Here is a 22,895-nt window from a genome sequence, read left to right on the forward strand (position 1 = left end):
AAACAGATCAATAAAAATACAAAGAAAACCACCAACTCTACTGCTGAACGTACTAAATCTACGAAAATAAAACTACCTTTTGAAAATGAGAAGAATGAGAAGACAACTGATGATGAAAATGGCAAAAACTCTGATGATAAAGTATTAGAAGAACCACAGCAAAATTTTGATAGGAGTGAATTGAAAATTGAAGATTTTGTGCTGGTTAAATTTGGGACTGTAAAACAAAAAGATTTGTACTATGTTGCGAAAATCATTGGTAAATGTGATGATGGGGATGTTGAAATTTCATTTTTGAGAATGTCATCTAAAGTAAATTATAAATTTTTCTACCCCATCGTACCAGATATCTCTAGTGCTTCTTTATCAGAAATTGTAGCCCTTTTGCCAACTCCTTCTGAGCAGGGTACAAAGCGACAGAAATCATTATTGTCTTTTTCAGTTTCATTGGATAACTTCAATATGCATTAGGGGTTTGATTAAGTATCATAAGATAGTTTTAAATATTGTAATAAATAATTTCTAAAACATTTATATGAGGTTGACATTTTTCCAATTGTGTCTGAAGCTGCCCCATTCCCCATCTGAAGGTGCCCCAAGTGGAGCACCTTCAGACGTTTTTAAAAAAGTGGTTTTGATTTTTTTACAAGTATAGGGTTTAATATTAAAAGCATATATACAGTGAATTTGAAAATATTTTATGTCTGAAAAAGCCCAACTCTCCCCTACTTTGAATAGAGGTAGGTGGAAAAAATATTTTTATTTTTCTATTACAGTGTTGCAAAAAACAATCGGAAAATGTCTGAGCAGAAAAACAGAGCGTAGCAACGATCCAAATAAGTGGATGGAATAGTATAATCTTCTCAGTAGCGATGAAAGTGATAATGATTTACCAGATGACAATAGCGACAACGACGAGAAAGATCATATTGAAGAAAATATGAATGAGTCAAAATCTGGGCACGAAGTTGACGATTCGCAAATTTGTCGCTAAAGACGGTATAACGAGATGGACAAAATATCCGCTGAAATCATTCAATATTAGATCCAAAGCATGCAATATCGTTATGCATCTACCTAGACCAAAAGACAAGGTACGTGAAACACGTAATGAACTAGATATTTTTGAGCTATTCTTTGACGATGCTATTTTTGGAATTATAACCACTTCTACACATACCTTTATAGATAAAGCGAGAGAAAATCTTTCTCGTGAATGAGATTCAAGACATACGGACACTGTTGAAATAAAAGCTTTCATTTGATTGCTTCTTCTAATAGGTTCGTTGCGGAGTTCTAGATAAAATCTCAGAGACTTGTGAGATAATTTAACCGAAAATGGCCTAGAATCCTGTTATTTATCGATGAGTAAGAAGGGATTTTGATTTTGATTGCGATGTATTCGGTTCAATAATATACATGATAGAAATCAGACGAGAGAAATTGATAAATTAGCTCCCATCAGGGAAGTTTTGTGACTATATTAAACAACTGTTAAAAATATTGCAGTGACGGTGAACAGTCGACGAACAATTACTGGCATTTAGAGGCAGGTGTTTAAACCTTATATTTTATTATATTCAAGTATGTTTTGAAAGTTTTTGCCTTAGTTGATAGCCATACAGTCAATCTGGAACAATATGTTGGAATAAGCAATTCGGCAGAAGACCTTGTTTTACTCTAGATGGAACCGATAAAAATACAAAAAGGAACATTACCCATGATAATTGGCTCACTAGCCCCTCTATATTACGAAAATTAAAGGTGATAAAAAGCTAACATATGATGGAACAATTCTTAAAAATGGAAAAGAAATACCAAAAGAACTGTTACCAAGAAACGAAAGGAAACTATTATTGGCATCCATTTTTAGTTTTCACGATGATTATACAATAGTATCATATTGTCCTAAGCTTTCAACAGTGGTTCTGTTATGATCTAGTATGGATTTTGACGGTGCAATAGATAACTCAACGCACGACAAACAGAAACCAGAGATAAGTCGTTCTATAATGTGATACAAGTAAACCTTGATCTTATTGATCAACTTTGTGCAAAAAATAATGTCCCTCTCAATAGTAGAAGATCGCCTGTGGTACTCTTTTACAATATTTTAGTTATTATTATTATAGTATTTATACATGCTGCAGGGTTAAATAAAAAGGTGAGGATGATTGGTTTTTTGAAAGAGTTAAGTTGGCAGCTCATAAAATCACAAATTTTAAACCGTTCTACAATTCAGGCTCTTTAGGATGATATGGGAACGTGACCGAACAATCCAGAGATTGTGTATAAAGTACCGCAAGTGCGCATGCGTTGATCATTTAAAAGACATATGTTATTAATGCCCAGATATAATCTAGTCATTGATTACAAATGTCTGATAATATTATTGTTTTTAACTATATGAATAAAAATTGGTTAATGTAACCAGTATATACTTATTTTTCATCTTATTTTATTTAAAAACATTTTTTTTTTTTTTCAAAATGGCTTAAACACGCACCTAACGCAGGTTTAAGAAGTTCATTACGCGCAAGGGAGAGTTCTAAAATAAAGTTCCGCAGCAAACGTGTTAAAATAATTTTTAAATTACAAATACACCACCTCTCAGAGCATTAAAGTTTGTGGGTTTCACCGATATGACAATGACATTCGCGAAAATTCGAATCGAACATGCCAACACCAACAACTCATCAGTGGGTCAGTGCGGGAATCACTCAAGTGCGTTTATTTATATAAAAGAATCTTTACGAAGAAATCTCATCTCAGAATACAATATAATTTTGTGATTTGAGCAGTGAGAAGAATAAAAGTTGATAGGTAATTCCGTAAGTTATAATTATATATTTTATAATAGAATATGTACATTTTATGATTTTAATTTTTTTATTTTAGAACTTCTAAAATGTTTATAGAAGTTAAAATAGTTTGTGTGTTCTTATTCGTTGTTTTCATGCTATGTACAAAAAAGTACAAACTTATCTTGAACTTCATATATGACTTTTATGAAGATAGTGTTAGAATTAAACAAAAAATAATAGAAAACAACATCCTCCAAGAAATTACTACTCCCAAAAGTGTAAATTATCATTTCACACGAAAATGCAATTATGAATGCGGATTTTGTTTCCACACTGCAAAAACATCATACATGTTGAGTTTAGATGACGCTAAAGTAGGTCTGACCAAATTGACAGAAGCAGGTAAGACTATTTTTATAATTAATTATCTCTATTACCTGTAGTTCAGAGTCAACGGTTTTAAGAATATTTTTATCCGTAGCGCCTATTTTTATCAATTCAGCTAATGTGTAGGTAAACTTATGTAAAGTACACTACAACCAGTACAAACTAAAGTACACTATACATTTTATTCATATGACTGTACAATGATTTTATTGCTGGAAAACGTTTTTTTTTGTGTAATTTCATTTAAAATATGTCTTAATTTTTAAAAGCCACCGCCATTATTTACCATGAGTCCATGAAACAACAAGAAATGACAAGAATGACAACAGTTTCTTATGGTCAAGAACACGTGTTTTGTGGTCAAGAAGAGTAATTCTAGCCAGTGTTGCCACTGTTATACAAAATATGTTTTCTTATGAAAAAAAAAAACATTATTTTTAATAAACAATTACTGCTTTCTAAATTAGATCATAGACAGGTATTATATTTATGTCCATCTAAGTCTTGTAGTCGTTTATAGATTAGTATTTACAAACGGAAAGTTTTAATGAAAGTTAATGAATATACACTTCCATTATTCATGATTATTCTTCTTTTTTCTACATGAAAAAATCTGCAACAATAAGTCTATTTAAGCTATTAATTCTGAGAGGAAGGAATTGTTGTTGTATTTTTACTTATGGGTACCAGTGTAGGACTTCTATGAACCAGAAATTTATGTGAATGGGTTCTATTTGAGTTAGTGATTAATGATTAATGTGTTTTATTTGGTGCTCGGTGTTCATTTTTATGTATTTTCCATTTAAAATGTTTTCTTTTTAAAAACATCCACCCTCTGGCTCTACAGCCTAATTCGAGCACTAACCTCCTTTAGCAAATGTCTTCATCCGTTACGAATTTATAACCATTCTCCTCCAGATTTCTTGCATCATCATCATCCCATGGCTTTTTAAAAATTACTATTTTACCACTAAACTAGCAGAAATGGCAGTGATAATAATGGTTTCATATCCCAACAGAGTTAAAAAATATCAATGGGCTCCACCCTTAGTATATTGTATCGATGGTCACAACTTATCATTCAGTTACAGCACAGACACCAATCTATGTTCAAATTTGTGCCTGATGCTGTGATTTAGTGTAAACATGATTTTTTAACCATTATAGAAACGAGGAATCATAACCAATTTCATATATTGCCATATGATAAATCATGTAGTGTAAAGATCCCATCATGAAAAATAAAAATTACAGATTGATTGATATATTATTTTAAAATTTTTTTGTTGCCTACTAACAGAAAATTACCGCTTTGTTACTAGTAAATTTGGTATTTTAACTGCTTTGAAGAAAATGGTTTAGTCATACATATACCTACTATTATATAATTTTACTTGGTAATTCTTATAAAAAATAAGTGAGGTTTGAAGTTGTGTTAGGTCTTTTCTTTCTTCTTTAGGTGCCGTCTTCTTAGCGAAGGTTGGCGATGACCTCTGCAAAGTCTTCCCTATTTTGTGCTTTCCTTATTAAACTTTGAAAGTCTAATCCTGTCCAATCTTTGATGTTGCGCAGCCAGGTCATTTGTCGTCTACCCGGGACGCGTCTGCCATCTATTTTCCCTTCTATAATAAGCTGAAGGAAGTTATACCTGTCGTGTCTAAATATGTGTCCAAGATAAGACGTTTTACGCTTCTTGACAATTTCTGTGAGTTCACGTTCACTATTCATACGCCTTAAAACTTCTTCATTTATAACGCGGTCGCTCCATGGAATTTTCAGCATACGACGAAATACCCACATCTCAAATCTCTCTAAAAGTCGTAACGAGCTGACTGTTAACGTCCAAGCTTCCACGCCGTGTAATAGTACACTATGTACATAACACTTTATCATGCGGTATCGTAGGGACAAATCAAGATTACGGGTAGTGAGTAACTGTCGCATCTTTAAGAAGGTGTTTCTTGCCTGTTCTATTCTACATTTAACCTCTTGTTCTTGGTCTAAGGTTTCATGTATCCAACAGCCTAGGTACTTAAACTTTTTCACTTGTTCAACTAGATTGTTGTTGACTAGTATGTTTATAAATGGTGTGTGTTTTTTTGAAATTACCATTGTTTTGGTTTTTTTTACATTCACATTAAGGCCGTATAGTTCTCCTTGTAGTTCTTTAGGTCTTTTACCACCAAAATTTATTATAAAACATCGTTATATATTTTTATTAACCTGTTTATTAAGATGTAAGAGATTTTCTAATATGATAAGATATAAATGTTTTTCAATCCTTTAAAAGTGGCAACAGTGTAGGCGTATACATAGGTAATATTTAACGTTGTGCGCAAATCTGTTATGTGGCAATTTTAAAACAACATTGTCTTTTTACATAATAATATAATCATTAATATTTATATTTTTACTTCCTTTTGTTATGATTAAGACGTGTTTTTGTTGGCTTTTCAGTTAAAAAATGTGAATAGTTTATTACCCGTACTTTTTTTATTTATTTTTATATTATTTTTTGACATTTTTACTAGTTTCTACCAAAGAAAACATTAAAATTTGAGTTTGTTTACATTGGATTTAAAATTTCTTCTTCACTGCAGGAAATAAACTTTGTGTGTTATGTCTTCACAATGGTACCTATCTGTTTCGAGGTATTTCTGTATCTCTCCTACGTTTTGAAATGCAATCCCAAATCCGTGGACATATTTTAAAATACTGAATGTTCCTTTATTCAAATGTGTTAAAACAGCGTATTATTGTTTAAATTAAATCATAACGTATCTTAAAATTCAGAATATGTTAAACAATGAGGTAACCAAATCAATGTATATTTTATATTATCTCAAATTCGCTGATTTGTTTGATTTGTTATTTATTATATTATGTATGTAATTTTATTTTGCTTAATTTACATATTTATTGCCACTATTTTCCAAAAGAAAACAATGACTTTAACCAGTTCTACTTAAAACATGACGCAGTTAAATATTATTTTAAAGGGGATTAAACCAAATTGATTGTAATGAGAATTAATTTTACATTTATTTTGACGTTTTGGTGTATATTTAAAATTGGCGCTGAGTAGGTAGGTACTAAACTTGTTAGCCATGTTTTAACTGAAAATTTGCGAGGTATTGTAATTAGTAATCTTTTGTCGATCTCTTTGACCTTGCAAAGTACTTTGCAAAAACACTTTCTATTTCCTACCACGTTTAGCTTTGTTCCAAATTATGGCCGTTGATTTTTCCGTAGAATTAAATCCTTATGGCGCTAAGCTTTCATTGTAGACTACAAGACGGTGTATGAAAATTAAGGATTTAAATATTTCGCAACATCTCGCAATATCTTGGCAACATACCTTCTGCAGATCTACCGGTACAAGTAAATATGGCTGCTTTGGGATTTTAATTTATCGGCTTCATAAAATTTTCGAGTCTGTGTATTTTTTTAGACCCCAAAGATTTTCTTTGGGTCTTCATGCAGCTTGAATGTTTAACATTGTTCACACTCCTCATGGCCCAATTTGACAATTCTTTTTTTTTAATATGAAACGATATAAGTGACGATGAACAATTAAGCGAAGGTGTTTTTTTCAGAAAATCATCATACTTACACACTTTTGGCTGAAAGATTGCTAGAAAGATAACGTTGAAATGGTGCATCTTCACGTCTATAATGCGACATACTTTGCTTGAATGATTCCATGTGATCAAATATTACCTTTTTTTTTTCTCTGTTTTTTCTGAGTGTGGAAATTTTTAAAAATCGTACCAGGTTAACCCATCCTTAGGGATGGCTGGCGTGTGTTGGATTCAGGGTTAAGGAATATATCCGAGCCCATTTCCCCTACAAACGGATGCCTTCCTGTTATACCTACCAACTAAAACCACCCTCTCATACTTGTGCGTAGTTGACTGTACATATACCGTACTCCGAAAGTGGGATAGCCGCTGTAAGGCTGACGACACTTTCGTTTCGGAGCACTCCCTTCTCTTATCTAGATCTTATCTCTATCGTTGGCCCGGCTGGTGTTTCTCTTGTTCTGTCTTCTTAATTGACTGCTCGAATGTAATTGTGTAGACTGTAGACTATTCCATCCCTCCTTACGTCATCTTCACGAACATCTCTTTCACAGTCACAGGGTTCATACCTGTTTTTCTCCACTATCCATCTACTACTCTCCCGCATTGAGTGAGTAACAGTGTCTGAGTATTCGCAGTATAGGCATTTGTATGTGTCTGTTTTTCTGAACCTATGAAGATACGCCCTAAAAAACGAATGTCCTGTGAGCACTTGCCTCATGACATAATCCAGTAGCCTGTGACCACAATCCACCTAGTCTCTTAGGCTTGAAATCAGTATCTTAGTCCAATGGGCAACATCTTCCGTGCTGTTCCACTCTTCTTGGAATATTTCCATTGATCTTTCCCATTCTTCTTTTAGCTGTTGTCAAATGGAGATATCTCCTTTCTACTGCTAACACATGCAGACGAACGCAACCCGTGATAGCCCACAAGGCCGCCGCAGATACAATCCTGTAGGCGCAGGCTACTCGCAGCAGACTCCTTCTGTCCACTCGTATCGTGAGACCTTTGTAGGTCGGTATCTCTATCGCACCACTCCACACTGATGCAGCGTAAAGGATGATTGACTGCATAACACCGTATAATTAATCAAATATTACCTGGTGATTTTTAATGTCTGTGGGTCTATCAAACCTTTTATCTAATCTTTTTTTGAAATAAAACAGAAATCTTAGTATTAAGTTGTAGCATATTATTTTTCTTGTATTTAAAATTTTGATGAGCACTGTACATATAATAACTATTCGTAGACTGTTTTATTACGTTCCCATGCTATTAATTTTGCCTGGGTGTGATTACGTTAAAATTTTGTAACTTTTCTCATGAAAAAAACTGCGTAATATGACGCAGTTGTATATTCCATACCTCAAGTACCTAGTAAAAACATCTATATTGCTACGCAATTCTAATTAGTCTGGAAATCGCTTATAAAATACCCAAACGAACAGATTTCGCTCTCATTTCCTTAGTTTGTTGTCGCAATGGCCGCTGATGTCCATTTAATAGTTAATTCAGTTGTTCAATAGTGAAAAAACTCGTGTTCTGCGAGTTCTACTGTCTACCCGGAAGCCGCTTCATTATTGCTTCTACATTTTTTCAGTCATTACATTTTACTTGTCTCGGCTAGAAAAGATCAGAGTTCCCAACCTAAATACCAAGAATCCCTCGCCTACCTGTTTTTTTTTCTTTAGACACTTATCGAAAGCTAAAGGTTGATGAACTAGGGATCATCGACCACGTGATTTTTTAATTGGTCATTTATGTAGGTCACATGGTTGATAAACCTGGCACATTAAAAATGGATACAGGGACTGCTTTGCGTCAGTTTTGTCTTTCGCACTTTGGGAACGGGCTGGTATTGCAACGATAAGGCTATCTTGTGTCATATGTCTATGATTTAATTCCTATAACAATTTGTTAGTTATACATTTTCGCAGAATCTTTAAAATAATAGGGTGGCACTTTTGAAAGTATGTATATAAGCAGTAAGCGCAATATGCTAATATATATTGGCAGCGATTCTAGCAGATAAAGTCAAAAACCCGTACATATTGCGTATATACCGCTAATTGGCATAGTTGCCAAAACAAAATTGCAGTTTTATTTAAAATAAAATGCTTATACTACTTTAACGCCTTAGTAAATTGATTTAAAATACGGGTCTATATAAAATATATGGTTTTATATAAAAATAGAAAAATTCCATTTTCGATCAAATAAGCAGTTACCGCCTTTGGACTTAACACGGCAAAATAGACGAAAGACGAGGCAGACATAAAAACAAAGACAAACGACAAAGAGAAAAATTAAGTACTTATATAATAGAATTATTAGCATTTATATTGACAACAACCTTTATATTGACTATTGACTAACGTATCCTGATAAATTGTAACCTTGACTTTGAACTAAATTTATCAGTTTATAAATAGTATTTATATAATAATTGCAGTCTATAAATATATTGCTGTTACTTATAGTACAAGAGCTTGTGGCAATATTAGATTGAAAAATAAAAATTGTGTTTCATAATGACTTTGAATATCCTACAATTTTTTCTACTATAGATATGCTTTTTCTTCTAGGAAGATTGACAACGATAATCAAATATTCTTCTTTCATTATAATCCCGCAGCAATTATTATCTCTTTCTACTGATGTTTGCCCTTATTCTATTTTTTCGTCCAAGTTTCTCATACACATTGCTTTTTTCATGGTTTTCCAGGTTTTTTTCAGTATTCTTTGCTTTCTTCCCTCTAGGGAGTTCCGTTCTTGATTTTTCTTCATTTGTAGATTTTTCTCAAATTCAGCTGCTGTTCATTTACACCCTTTATAATTGTCTGCTCTGCTCTAATTCTATGTGATCTTTACCATAACGTACCTTTCCAATTTCCATGACACTCAATATTTTTTTGGCGTATTTTGTCCATCTTCAAATTTCGACATTATACTATTTACAATTGTTTTACGAATAAATTCAATTATTGCCCAGCTTTGGTTTTTATTTTACTCAGGTAAAAGTAGTGTATCTAATTTTATGATCTATCAAAATCAACTATTGAATGTCTTCGTCACACACACATATACACACTACAAACACACAACAAACTAAATCCCAGCTCCAGGGAACATGAGGTTCACGGGGTAAGATCAAAAATCTTACCAAAAATGATGTCCGAAGATCAAAGAGGTCATGTGTATCGTGGAGACGAGGTGACGGTACCTCCCTGACCCCCAAACTACCTCCCGCCCCTCCCCAATCTTAGACATAACGTTAGGGATGATTTACTTGTTTTTTATCTTGAATGCCCTGGGAATGGAGCATTCGAGACCTTTCTGCGGTAATGCCGCTTTAGTAGAGGTGGCGTTGTACACCTTTCTCCCTGTTTTACCATTCTTTTTGTGAAACCTCTAGAATTATATCTCCACAAAGGGGTTTTGTGTGTGACAGACGATCTGCTCCCGATTTGGTAAACGATGGTTACTTACCTCGTCAACCGACCATAGAGAGGTTATGACTACCAAGCTCGTGCCGGTGCCTCAGTGCTCATGAATCTTGATTACTTCATCTCGGGTACCTGTGCAAAAAATTATTGTTCTCTTTTGGATAACATAAAACTCGGAACGATTAAATGGTGTGAAATAGTAGTAGGGAGTGAGGTATGTATTCCCAGATGTATTGATATTTCTCCAAATATTTTCACGAGAATACGACACTGTATTGACAGTGACGCTGTATTTTTTATAAAGCTGGCTCCCCTCGCGACATTACACTACATTTGTTTATCGTTCGATTGAATTAGACCAATTAGTAACAGTTCTAGAATACAGATTGCGTCATTTTTCGACACCCGTTCAAATAAAACATATTTAATTACCTAACCACGTGGGTTTCTTTATTAAGGTCGTTGTTGTTCTTATCACATCTTATCATTAAACAACGTATTTTAGAAAAGGATTCCGATCTTAAATTAGAAACATCAAATACATAATTTATTTAAATATTTTTTCAAACGATATTTGAGAAAGTACACATTTTCAGTTAGTTTGAGCATATCCGCGTAAAAAATCGGTACGTTTCATGTAGGTAAATTTCTGTGTCATTGTAGGAATGGTAAAAATTAATTTTAGTGGTGGTGAGCCATTCTTACCTGAACGTGGAAGACATCTAGGAGAAATGGTAAAGTTTTGTAAAGAAACGCTTCAGTTACAATCCGTCTCAATTGTTTCCAATGGATCTATGATAAAGGAAAATTGGTTTCAGAGATATGGAAAGTATGTTGATATTATGGCCATTTCATGTGATTCTTTTCACGAAGAAACTAATAAGGTAATTTTAATTATGAATACTGCATATATTTACCTAATGTGTAAATGAATTATTTTTCTATATCGTTCATTACAAGACAAAAAAAAATCTACGAAGCTAAGGATAATGAATACGTAGATACTTTAGCCAAAAAGTGTATGGAGGTGGTACTTCTACTAGGCATATTATTTGTAATTTAGATGCATTTCTAACAGTTAAAAAATTGAAAATATCGGTGAAATTCTTCATCTTTTTAATATGTCCGAATTCAACATTTAATCTCAAACCAATAATCGTTCAAAAATTTTACTGTTCTCGCAAATATTAACCATAATATCTAGATTGAGGTTTTGGGCTTGCTTATTAGGCTTCGCATCGAAATCCTCGATGTAGAATTCCAAAAAGTGGAAGATTCCAATCAAGTTCTTTTAAGGTGGATCTGCACCCCCAATTAACTTGTTTCTGATTCTAGCGATGGCTCTACTACAGCATGCTGCTGTGGTAAAATTTTCAATTAAATTGTAGATTTCTACATGGTGACTCTGAAATATTTTCAAACACTAACATAAATTACAGTTTTTTATCGTTACATCCATTGGCTGAGTTGCCAAATTGTGTAGACAGTACACAACTAGACTGTGTTATTACTAGTAGACCAAGTAAGCGAAGATATCTTTTACAACATCTTTATGTATAAAATTTTACTGCTCTGATGTGTCAATCGGAATATAGTATATGGTATTCATACAGTGGATTTATTAACAAACATGTTTTAATGATTTTTGTTTAATTTTTTGTGACTTATAATGTAAGTGTGGTATACAAATAATCAAAGTTATGCATTAGTCGGAACATATTGTTATTAGAAAAATAAGGTTTCATCCACAAATGTCATTGAAAAATGATTCATGTTATCTAAACACTGTTATCGACAAAGAAATTATATAGGTATTGAGGTGTCGATATCCGTGAATATCGTATTGCCATCAAATTCATACTTGTCATCATATTACATTTTTTTTTATAGTTAAAAATTAAATGATCTTGTATTATTTAATATCTTAGTGGGAATTACATTTAGATAAGTGGCCAAATCGTCAAAAATGATATTTAAAACATTCGAACATGTCTTCCTTTTGGTCTGTTTATTACTGGTTTCCGTTTTGTTACCTTCCTAATTAGTGCGTCTTCTTCTCTTCTCTGTATGTATCCAAACCATCTCAGTCTTTGTGCATTAATAAATTTTACTATGTCTTCCCCTTCGGTTATATTTCTATTTCTTATTTCATGATTCGTTAGTCTTCTATATTCACCTTGTTCTGTCTTTATTGGGCTGTGTATTCTCATAATTTTTCCATCAATAATTCTTAGTTTTTCTTCATCTTTTTTCCTAAGACATCATACTTCCGCTTCATATGCTATCACTGCCTATTTGGTCTATTCAGTTCTTGAGTTTCCGTATTCGACCATTTTATAATGCCAAATGGGTATGATATATCGATAACATCTATCAAAACAACAAAATTGAAGTCAGAATAAATGTACAACTTACAGAACCTATAGAAATAGGCAGCGGAATAAGACAAGGGGATTCATGGAGCACCAAGCTCTTCAATTTGATCATGGATGAAATCATTAAAACCGTTAACAAAAGAAGAGAATACAGAATGGGAAACATAAATCAAAATACTCTGTTGCGCAGACGACGCAATATTGATAGCCCAAGATGAAGATAGTCTGCAAAGACTGGTCCACAGATTTAACATACAATAGTAATCAGCAAAGAACCAACTAGATGTAAAATAGAAATTGATGGCATCTGTATTGAACAAGTAATGGAAATAAAATACCTGGGAATTACACTGTCTAGCTATGGAGACCTGGACAAAGAAGTGAGAGATCAAGTACAAAAAGGAAAGAGACTGGCAGGGTGCCTTAATAACACTATATGGCGAAACAGACACATTGACACTGAGATGAAATCAAGAATTTATAAAGCCAGTGTAAGACCAATAATGACATACGCCTCAGAAATAAGACCCGACACAGCCACAACGCAAAGGCTACTGGAAACGGCAGAGATGAGAGTACTGAGAAGAATTACAGGAAATACGCTGAGAGATCGAAAGAGAAGTGAAGACATTAGAAGAAAATGTAACGGACAGTGTATAAATGAATGGACACAAAATAGAAAAAAGAATGGAATAACCACATAAGCAGAATGGAGGAGAACCGTGTCGTCAAAATAGCAAGAGATAAGTCACCAATCGGCAGAAGTATCGGACGACGACCGCGCAAAAGATGTAGTGACAACCTTCCATAGAGGTATTAATCCGCCAATGAACAAGCAGAATTGCTTATAAAGAGGAATAAGAAGAAGAAGAAATGGATATGTGAAAAATGGAATTGCGTATGTGTTTATTGCTTTTACCATGTGATTGGAATTAAGTTTGCTTTTGAGTATTATCCAGATTTAACCAAATGGCTCACACTCCCTCTAAGGAGAAAATTCACTCATCCTAGATACCTACGGTATCAAAAGGATTGAACTCTGGTGGAACTCTTTCCTTGTTATCGAACCCTAGGTGACTTGATATGCTGGAAACAAAAAATAGTGTTTGGTTATTTGATTAGGTTAGTGATGGCGAACCGATGCTGATGACACGCGTGTTAGTGCTGACAAGCGAGCTCATTTTTGGTGACACGCATTTTCAAAGATAAAAATTTCTATAATTTAAATATATAGCATAGACATAGAAGATTTAGCAGAACCTCAAAACTTCACAACCAAAAAAGTTATTAATTCTATATATAAACTTTATATTCCTTTATTGTTTTTGTTCAATTATAATATCGTGTTACCACAAAATTAAGTGTGTCGATTTTTCAAATTTTGATATACCGAGCTCAAAAGGTTCACCATCACTGGATTAGGTGCCTCCGATTAGAATTCTTTGTAGCGTCTTATATTTTAATCTAATTTTAACATTACAAATAAGAAATTAAGGGGTCTAGTCAGTCGTTCTGATGAGTTCTGCTAGGATGAAATAGGTATAAGGGAATTGTAGAGGCACTATATTATGTGAAATCAAAACTTAACTGTATTTTCTATATATTTATTTCGTACTTTAACTATTTCGTACTATTTACTCGTATTTTGAGTATAAAAAAACAAATTATAGGTTCTTGTCCAGATGAACCGATATGTCGTGGAATACAATTTTAGATTTCCCACCTAGAAATTTTCGGATTTTTTCTTTTTGTTTCAAATTTTTTTAGCTTTTAATACCCAATACCTTTTTATTAACTGAATCTTTTTAGAACTATTAAACAATGTCCTCTATAGAGAAGCATCTCTACTTCTAGCCAGTAGGGTACGATCCGTCAGTAGAGGGCGTGATTAAAATTATATTTTATTTTAGAATATGCATAATTTGAAAAATCACAGTTTAACCATAGTCCAACACTTTTTACACCACTACATATCTTAAACCATGTCCTAAATAATATTTTATATTTTAAGAGTATTGGTAGAGGTCAAGGAAACAAAAATCACATTGAGCAACTGTTTAGAGTACGAGACTGGTGTCAGAAATACGACGTTCTATTTAAAATTAATACAGTCGTCAATACCTACAATTATGATGAAGATATGAGCGAAAATATTATGAGTCTCAACCCTATCAGGTAAGCATCCTTATGATTTGTTATAGCTTATTTATATCACAATGTAGCTACAGCGGGTGCCGGATGATTCTCACTGGAGAATCATTTTTTATCTGAACGATACGCCGTTTCTGAATCTTTTTATAAGTTGTTGTTTTCCACAATTTTTCTTCATTCTGTTCTATCTTCTATCGTGTATTTGGTCTGCCTCTTTCTTTTTTAGCTGGTGCTATCCACTATTTTAGTTTTTAAAAACTGTAGTAGCTTAATGTGTTTGGTGGCTTTTGACGTACATTTCTCATTAATTCATTCTCTGATCTATATTGATTTTTAAATTTTCCTCGTTGTAATCGCTTTGAGTTCACAATCTCCTTTCTGGTCGTGATGAGTAAGTCAAACGAGAACCAGCGTTACTGTCGGAGTGGGCTCATCTGGTTTACAGATGGATCCAGCGGACAAGCGCTGGGGCGTGAAATCGGACTGAGTTGAGTCAGATTCTTGGTTCCTATTAATCAATCTGCCAGGCTGAGATCTTCGCTATATTTGTTTGTGTTCAGGAGGCAGTTTCTTGTTTTATAAACAGAAGGCACACATACTCATTAATGAACACACATCAGAAGAGTTCGACATTAAACCCCACTACTATTCAATGCATACTCTGAAGAAATTATGAAAAAAGCTCTTGAGAGAGAAAATGCAGGAATAAAGGTCAATGGAACACCAATTAACAACATTAGATATGCGGACGATACTATAATAATAGCAGACAACCTCCAATACCTTCAAAAGCTAATGAACAAGATAGTTGAGTATGGAGAAGAATATGGATTATCAATAAACATCAAGAAAACTAAATTTATGAGGATATCAAAAACAAAAACCCAAAATAATGATGAAAGCCTGATAAATTAACGGTAAACCTTTAGAACAAGTTGAAAACTACAATTATACTGGCACAATATTAATCACACAAAGGGTTACTCCAAAGAAATCAAAGTTCGAATAGAGAAAGTACGAACAAACTTCAATAAAATGAGAAAGGGACTTTGTACAAGAGAACTGAAATTAGACTTAAGAGTTAAGCTGGCAAGGTGTTATATTTTCTCGAATCTGCTTTACGGGATAGAAGCATAGACACTTAACTCGTCGACTACTAAAAAGTTGAAAGCATTTGAACTGTGGGTGTATAGAAGAATCCTGAAGATGTCATGGACCAAGCGTGTAACAAACAACGAAGTCATGAGAAGAGCCAACAAAAGAATGGAAATATTGGAAACCATCAAGACACGAAAGCTGCAATACCTGGGGCATATTATGCGTAATGAAAGATACAACATACTTCAATTAATTATACAAGGGAAAATCCAGGGCAAGAGAAGTGTGAAAGAGATGAATCTCATGGTTACGTAACTTGAGGGAATGGTACGGATGCACACCAATCGAACTATTCAGAGCGGCCGCATCTAAGATCAGAATTGCCATGATGATTGCCAACTTCCGTCGCGGAGATGGCACGTAAAGAAGAAGAAGAACGAGATAGTTTAGATAGGGTTTGCAGATAAGATAGGATAGCTTTAGGTAGGACTCTCAGTAGATACTCTGCTGCTTCGTTTGCTTTTGTTTGCAGATTGAAGGAGTCCTTGCTGATGTTAATTTAATCTTTGAATCTTTATCTGAACGAATTTTTACCTAATATTTTTATTTATGTATATTTTAATGAAAATATATTAAAATTAAAATTGTAATATTTTTTAGGTGGAAAGTATTTCAGTGCTTGCTACTAGAAGGAGAAAATGCTGGACCCGAAGCTTTACGCAACGCAGAGCGGTTTTATATTACCGAGGATGTATTCAATGAATTTTTACATCGTCATAAAAATGTAAAATGTTTGGTCCCTGAATCCAACAAAAAAATGCAAAACAGTTACTTAATCTTGGATGAATATGTAAGTTTCTTAATTTTATAACATTCTTCAATTTCACATTGACTTAGGTGTTCTTTTAACTCTTTTATACGAAAATCATTCTAATACACAAACAGCACATACTAAGCACCTTCGATGTATACAGATATTAATCAAAACTACAGGTTTGATTAATAATGAGAAAAACAAAACAATGTCAAGAAGTAGAGGAGTATCAGAGTCGATATGATAACTTCAATGTACATCGAAAGGTGAAAGAAATAGCTGGGAATTTCCCAGGTATTTCCACAGAAAAATCCACAATTGAAGAAAATTCAGGTCCCGAAATCCTAGCAGAAGAAATAACAGCAGCCGTCACACAAATGAAGGATGGAAAGGCAACTGGACTTGATGAAATTCCTGCAGAACTGATGAAGCTGTAGGAAACGTACCAGTAGAGTGGCTCAAATCGGAGTTCGTAATATTGCCCAAAAAACCAGGAGCAAAAGGTTGTGAAGACTATAGGACCATAAGCCTAATGAGCCATCTGCTGAAGCTGTTTTTAAAAGTCACCGACAAAAGAATTTGATTTCAACGCCAAGGTTGGAAAAGGAAAAGTGGACGGATGCGTGGGGGAATTTGGCTTGGGAGAAAGAAATGAAAGAGGGGACAGACTGAATTCTGCCAAAGCGAGGAGATGGTAATAATGAATACAAATTTTAAATTACCTAAAAGAAGACTTTATACTTAGAAATCACCTGCGGATTCAGAAGACAACATTGTTCGAAACCAGATAGATTACATTTTAATAAAATCTAGATATAAAAACGCTATAAAGTCTCTGAGAACATACCCCGGAGCTGACATAAATTCAAACCATAATCCATTAGTAGGCGTAATGCAGATAAAATTGAAGAAGATCCAAAAACAAACAAATATACCACGGTTTGATGTCTCAAAGATAAAAGAAGAACCTATACGTCAGAGCTTAAAACAAGAAATAAATGATAACTTAAAGAAAATCAAACAAGACGTGATAAAAACAACAGATGTTAATGACAAATGGAACATGGTACAGGAAACTTTAATAAAGGCAGGAGAAAAGCTACTGCAGACAAAAATAAGAAAAAAACAGAGATGGATGACTTCAGAAATCTTAGATCTAATGGAGGAAAGAAGGAAACATAAAGGCAGGAGTAAAGCAAATTACAAGAAACTACAGAGATTGATAGGAAAGAAAATAAAAGAGACCAAATCCACCTGGCTTGCTAATCAATGCAGTGAAATAGAGGCATATGCTAAACAGTACGATAGCTTTAACATGCATAAGAAAATAAAGGAAATGACAAATACACTGAGAAAAAAGAAAGATGCCCTTCTGAAAGACACAAATGGAAAAATCATTATAGAAATTAAAGAGAAATTAAAAAAATGGAAGACATACATAACAGATCTGTTTGAGGATAATCGGCAAGAACCGGAAGAAATCGACAGCGAAACGGGGCCAGAGATCATAATAGAGGAAATCGAACAAGCAATACGAAACGCAAAAAACGGAAAAACTGTAGGTCCAGACGAAATACCTGCGGAACTACTGAAATGTCTAGACGATGAAACTCTACCTGTACTTCTGGACCTATTTAATGAAGTATATAAAACTGGAAAAATCTCACAGGAATGGTTGGTGTCCACCTTTGTAGCAATACCAAAAACAGTATATGCCAAAGATTGTTCAGACTATAGGACAATATCACTAATAAGCCATACCCTCAAAATATTTCTAAAGGTGATTCATGGAAGATTATATAGAAAACTAGAAGATGATATGGATGATACTCAGTTTGGGTTCCGCAAGAGACTGGGAACGAGAGAGGCATTGTTTGCTTTTAATGTCCTCTCTCAAAGATGCTTAGATATGAACCTAGATATTTATTCCTGTTTCATCGACTTCGAGAAGGCATTCGACAGGGTCCGACATGAAAAACTAATAGAAGTACTGAGAAACAAAGATATAGACAGACGAGACTTACGAATCATTATCAATCTGTATTGGAATCAAAAGGCCAATATAAAGATAGAAGAACAAAAGTCCGAAAATATAGATATAAAGAGAGGAGTAAGACAGGGCTGTGTTCTGTCACCATTACTGTTTAACGTGTACAGTGAAGCCATATTCCAGGAAGCGATAGCGGATCTGGGTGATAGAATCTCTGTAAACGGAAGAATAGTAAATAACATAAGATTCGCTGATGACACCGTTATAATGGCAGACACCCTGGAATCGCTACAAGAATTGGTAAATAGAATTAACGATTATTGCATTAGATACGGACTAAAAATAAATAAGAGAAAAACTAAATTCATGATTGTCTCAAAAACGCAACATGGAAATGAAAGATTAATGATAGAGCAAACCCAAATAGAAAAAGTAGAGACATATAAATATCTGGGAACCTGGGTTGATGACAAAAATGACCAAAGCAGAGAAATCAAAGTCCGAATTGAAACTGCAAGGCAAGCATTTGTGAAAATGAAGACAATGCTTACCAACAGAGACCTTCAGTTGCATCTCAGATTGAGGGCTCTAAGATGTTACATATTTTCTATCTTACTATACGGAATGGAAGCTTGGACATTGAAGAAACAACACATAAGGAAAATAGAAGCGTTCGAAATTTGGTGTTACAGAAGAATATTAAAAATTCAGTGGGTTCAAAGGATTACCAATGCTGAGGTACTACGACGTCTAAATAAGGAGTTAGAAATTATGAACAGCATAAAAAGAAGAAAACTAGAATATTTGGGTCACATAACCAGAGGAGAAAAATATGAGCTGCTGAGAATTATTATGCAAGGAAGGATCCAAGGAAGAAGAAGCATAGGAAGAAGACGCATCTCCTTGCTGAAAAACCTTAGAGAATGGTTTAACTGTAGTTCACTACAACTTTTCAGAGCAGCAGCTAACAAAGTGACCATAGCCGTTATGATATCCAACCTCCGATAGGAGATGGAACTTTAAGAAGAAGAACAAAAGAATTTACCTGAAATGCGAGGAACAAAATTCGGCTCAATCAGGTTGGATTTGTGAACGCCGTTGGTACGAGGGAAGCTTTATTTAGCGTGCAGGTATTGTTTCAGAAATGTAGAGATATCAGCTGTGATGTTTTTGTATGCTTGATTGACTACAAGAAGGCTTTCGATAGAGTCAGGCATGAACAAATGATGGAAGTGCTGAAGAGGACAGGGATTGACGGAAGAGACCTAAAAATAATAGCTAACTTGTATTGGAATCAATCAGCGGTGCTTCGAATAGATAGAGAATATACAGATCAGGTCAAAATCTTAAGGGGAGTGAGACAGGGGTACATAATTTCACCACTGATATTCAACCTGTACTCGGAGTACATTTTTGAAGAGGCCCTAAAAGATATTGATGAAGGCATCTCAATAAATGGAGTCAAACTCAATAACCTGCGGTATGCAGATGATACAATATTGTTTTCCAATACCATAGAAGGGCTGCAAAATTTAATGAACAAAATAACGGAAACAAGTAGAACATAATTGTTTTCTAATAAATATTGAGCCACTGACATAAACCAGTTTTATTGAATAGCGACTGCATCATTTAAGCTGTGAGCCACTGTATGACGAAGGTCCAATATTTCGGTTATATAATGAAAGGACCTAATTTTGGTCCTAACCTAACTTCGGTTAATCATTCCGGGAAAAATAGAAGGAAAACGCTGGATTGGAAGAAAACAAACACTGGCTGTGTAACATTAGACAAAAGTTTCATGTAGCTACCGACCGAGAAGCATTCTAGCAGATTGTTAATATGACGATAGCCAACGCTTGAAAACATGCATGATACACAAAGAAGACTTACTTGCTATTATTATATATGCTATGCACTGAACGTCCCTCTCCATCAGTTCCATCTTCCTAATACCTATTTAACATTCGAATCTCAACTCAGATGCTAATGTATGCTATTTTAAAGAAATCTGTAATCAATGCAAAATATATAATGAGCCTTAAATAGTTTTAAAATTACAAACCATATATTTATTTTCTCGCAAACTGGTTTTGTCTTCGACACCACTCAACTTGTACAAATATAAATGAATAAATATAATTGTTTTATTAATACTAATCTATTTATTTTTTTAAGATGCGGTTTCTAGACTGCACATCTGGCTCCAAATGTCCTTCAAAATCCATTCTAGACGTTGGTGTATCCAACGCTCTCAAGTTTGCTGGTTTCGACGAAGCAATGTTCAAAAAGAGAGGTGGAATATACAAATGGTCCAAAGAAGCAAATAAATTGTCATGGTGATTGCCTAAGAATGGTTTAAATTATTGAACATTTATTTGTTGCTCAAATTGAGCCTCAAAGATGATGTTAAGGACGAGTGAAATATTTTATTTTTGTACCGTTTTAATAAGATAGTTAATGTAATTTGATCGAATAATGTACATATATTCTTAAAAAAATAAATGAAATATCTAACAAAAGTATTTTAAATACCAATCATTAATCCGAAGTAAACTGGCTTATGGTGCAATGTGCTACTTACCTGCGAGTAATCATATTCTTAAAAAACTAAACGTTATACAACGTATATGTTAAGGCTTGTTCGGGGTGCTTACCGAACTAGTCCTGTTTTAATTTTTCAGGTTATCTTAGATGAACCCCCCTATCAATACGAAGACAACACATTTCTTTAAATTACTCTGCCAGATTGTCTTCCAACCCTAATAACATAAACTACCCACTTCTTTACAAAACACATCCACCTACTCAATGTCATAAAAAATTAAAATATCCAACCCTTAAAGAACGTTTAACGAGATATGGTTTTGACCTGAATCAGCTGACACTTTCTTATCCTACACAACGAGCTATACCTCATTCGAACTACTAATACTCCCGCTATTGATATATCTCTCACGACTATCTAAAGAGTATCACAAATCCCATAATGATTAACAAACTATATCAAAAACGGATATCAGAATATACAAGCGCTATAACAAGATTTCCTGCAGCATTTTTACGGAAGAAGCAATCGGCATTTTAAAAACAATAGATGTATGTAAGAGTCATGCAAGCTCAAACTTTTTTTTAATTCCCGACTTTATCTATTCTTCAGAGCTTAAGGCAAATATATTTCACACATGCTATCCTGCAACAAATACAACTGGCACTTTACCACCTACAAAACAAACACGCAAACGTTAGATTTCTTTCGGTATCGTCACACGCAAGTATCGCAGGAACTGAAAAAGTGGAGAAATTGGTAAGATAATACTCATCTTACAATGTGGCAAAACCATTAGATATAGTTTAGCTAGCGCAAATGATGAAGAAATAAAATTGTTACTTATGAATGGTATCGGTATAACGTAAAACAATAATCATGAAGATTTATTAATTGAGAATAATAATAATACTAAAAACAATATTCATTAAATAAAACAGAACAGCATACAAGAAATTTGATCAAATATCCATATAAATATAAGTGAAATTACACGTCTTTCTTCCTTCTACTAGTAATTTGACAGGTTACGAGGTTACGTCAAAATAAGGGATCTGTAAATAAAAGTTCGCTGACCTGTATTTAACTTAAATACAGGCGTCCTATTTTATTAAAGGACAAAAATAAAGGACGCAAACTGCGCTTGCGTATCTCAAAATAAAGGTGTTCTTATTACAAGACGACATAAAACACCTCTTCAATAACTATTATTTTGTAATTTGTATATTTAGTAACTGTAAAATCTGTAAAACCACTCTAATAACCTTTCATGGTTGATGCGGTAATTCTAAATAAATGAAAAACTATTTTAGAGTTTACTTTATAGTAAACGAGTGAATCAATTATGTCCAAGGAAACCGATTCTTCAAGAACGCTTTTTTTGTAAATACACACATTATATTGAATTGTAGCAGTCAGATGATACTATGTAGTTTGATTTTAACTATTCATAGCAGTGATAGAACTCGCTCCTGGTGTCAGAATGAGGAGAAAATCAGTGTTAAAGTTCTTTTTGGTAATTAAGTCAACCCCTACTCTTTATGTTTGGAGAAATTATGTAAGTATTATTCTCAACTTATGAATTAGGTTGCAGGGAGAAAATTTTATCAATTATCTTTACTGTTATGAATTGTGTGTGGGAAAAAAATTATATGTATTTCCTCCTTAATTTAAGCTGTGTTGATTGTAGAGACAGCA

At 33.7% G+C, this 22,895-nt stretch overlaps 1 protein-coding gene across 1 annotated transcript; it reads left to right on the plus strand.

Annotated features, from left to right (window-relative positions):
* Positions 1 to 2,720: 2,720 nt before the first annotated feature.
* LOC140435190 (S-adenosylmethionine-dependent nucleotide dehydratase RSAD2-like) lies at positions 2,721 to 21,171 on the plus strand. The gene is made up of 6 exons (XM_072523970.1): positions 2,721 to 2,831; positions 2,899 to 3,206; positions 10,885 to 11,105; positions 14,608 to 14,771; positions 16,506 to 16,695; positions 20,828 to 21,171. The coding sequence occupies exons 2-6, from the start codon at positions 2,909 to 2,911 to the stop codon at positions 20,990 to 20,992; spliced, it is 1,038 nt and encodes a 345-aa protein (XP_072380071.1). The 5' UTR covers positions 2,721 to 2,831; positions 2,899 to 2,908; the 3' UTR covers positions 20,993 to 21,171.
* Positions 21,172 to 22,895: the final 1,724 nt, after the last annotated feature.

Source organism: Diabrotica undecimpunctata, chromosome 2 (genome assembly GCF_040954645.1).
Source record: "Diabrotica undecimpunctata isolate CICGRU chromosome 2, icDiaUnde3, whole genome shotgun sequence".
Classification (NCBI taxonomy): domain Eukaryota; kingdom Metazoa; phylum Arthropoda; class Insecta; order Coleoptera; family Chrysomelidae; genus Diabrotica; species Diabrotica undecimpunctata.

What these genes read in the sequence shown, in the direction of transcription:
- LOC140435190 (XM_072523970.1), top strand. Translation starts at nt 2,909, where the DNA reads ATGTTTATAGAAGTTAAAATAGTTTGTGTGTTCTTATTCGTTGTTTTC. An exon ending in TTCACGAAGAAACTAATAAG is followed by an intron (nt 11,106 to 14,607) that starts GTAATTTTAATT and finishes TTATATTTTAAG; the next exon opens with AGTATTGGTAGAGGTCAAGG. An exon ending in ATGAGTCTCAACCCTATCAG is followed by an intron (nt 14,772 to 16,505) that starts GTAAGCATCCTT and finishes AATATTTTTTAG; the next exon opens with GTGGAAAGTATTTCAGTGCT.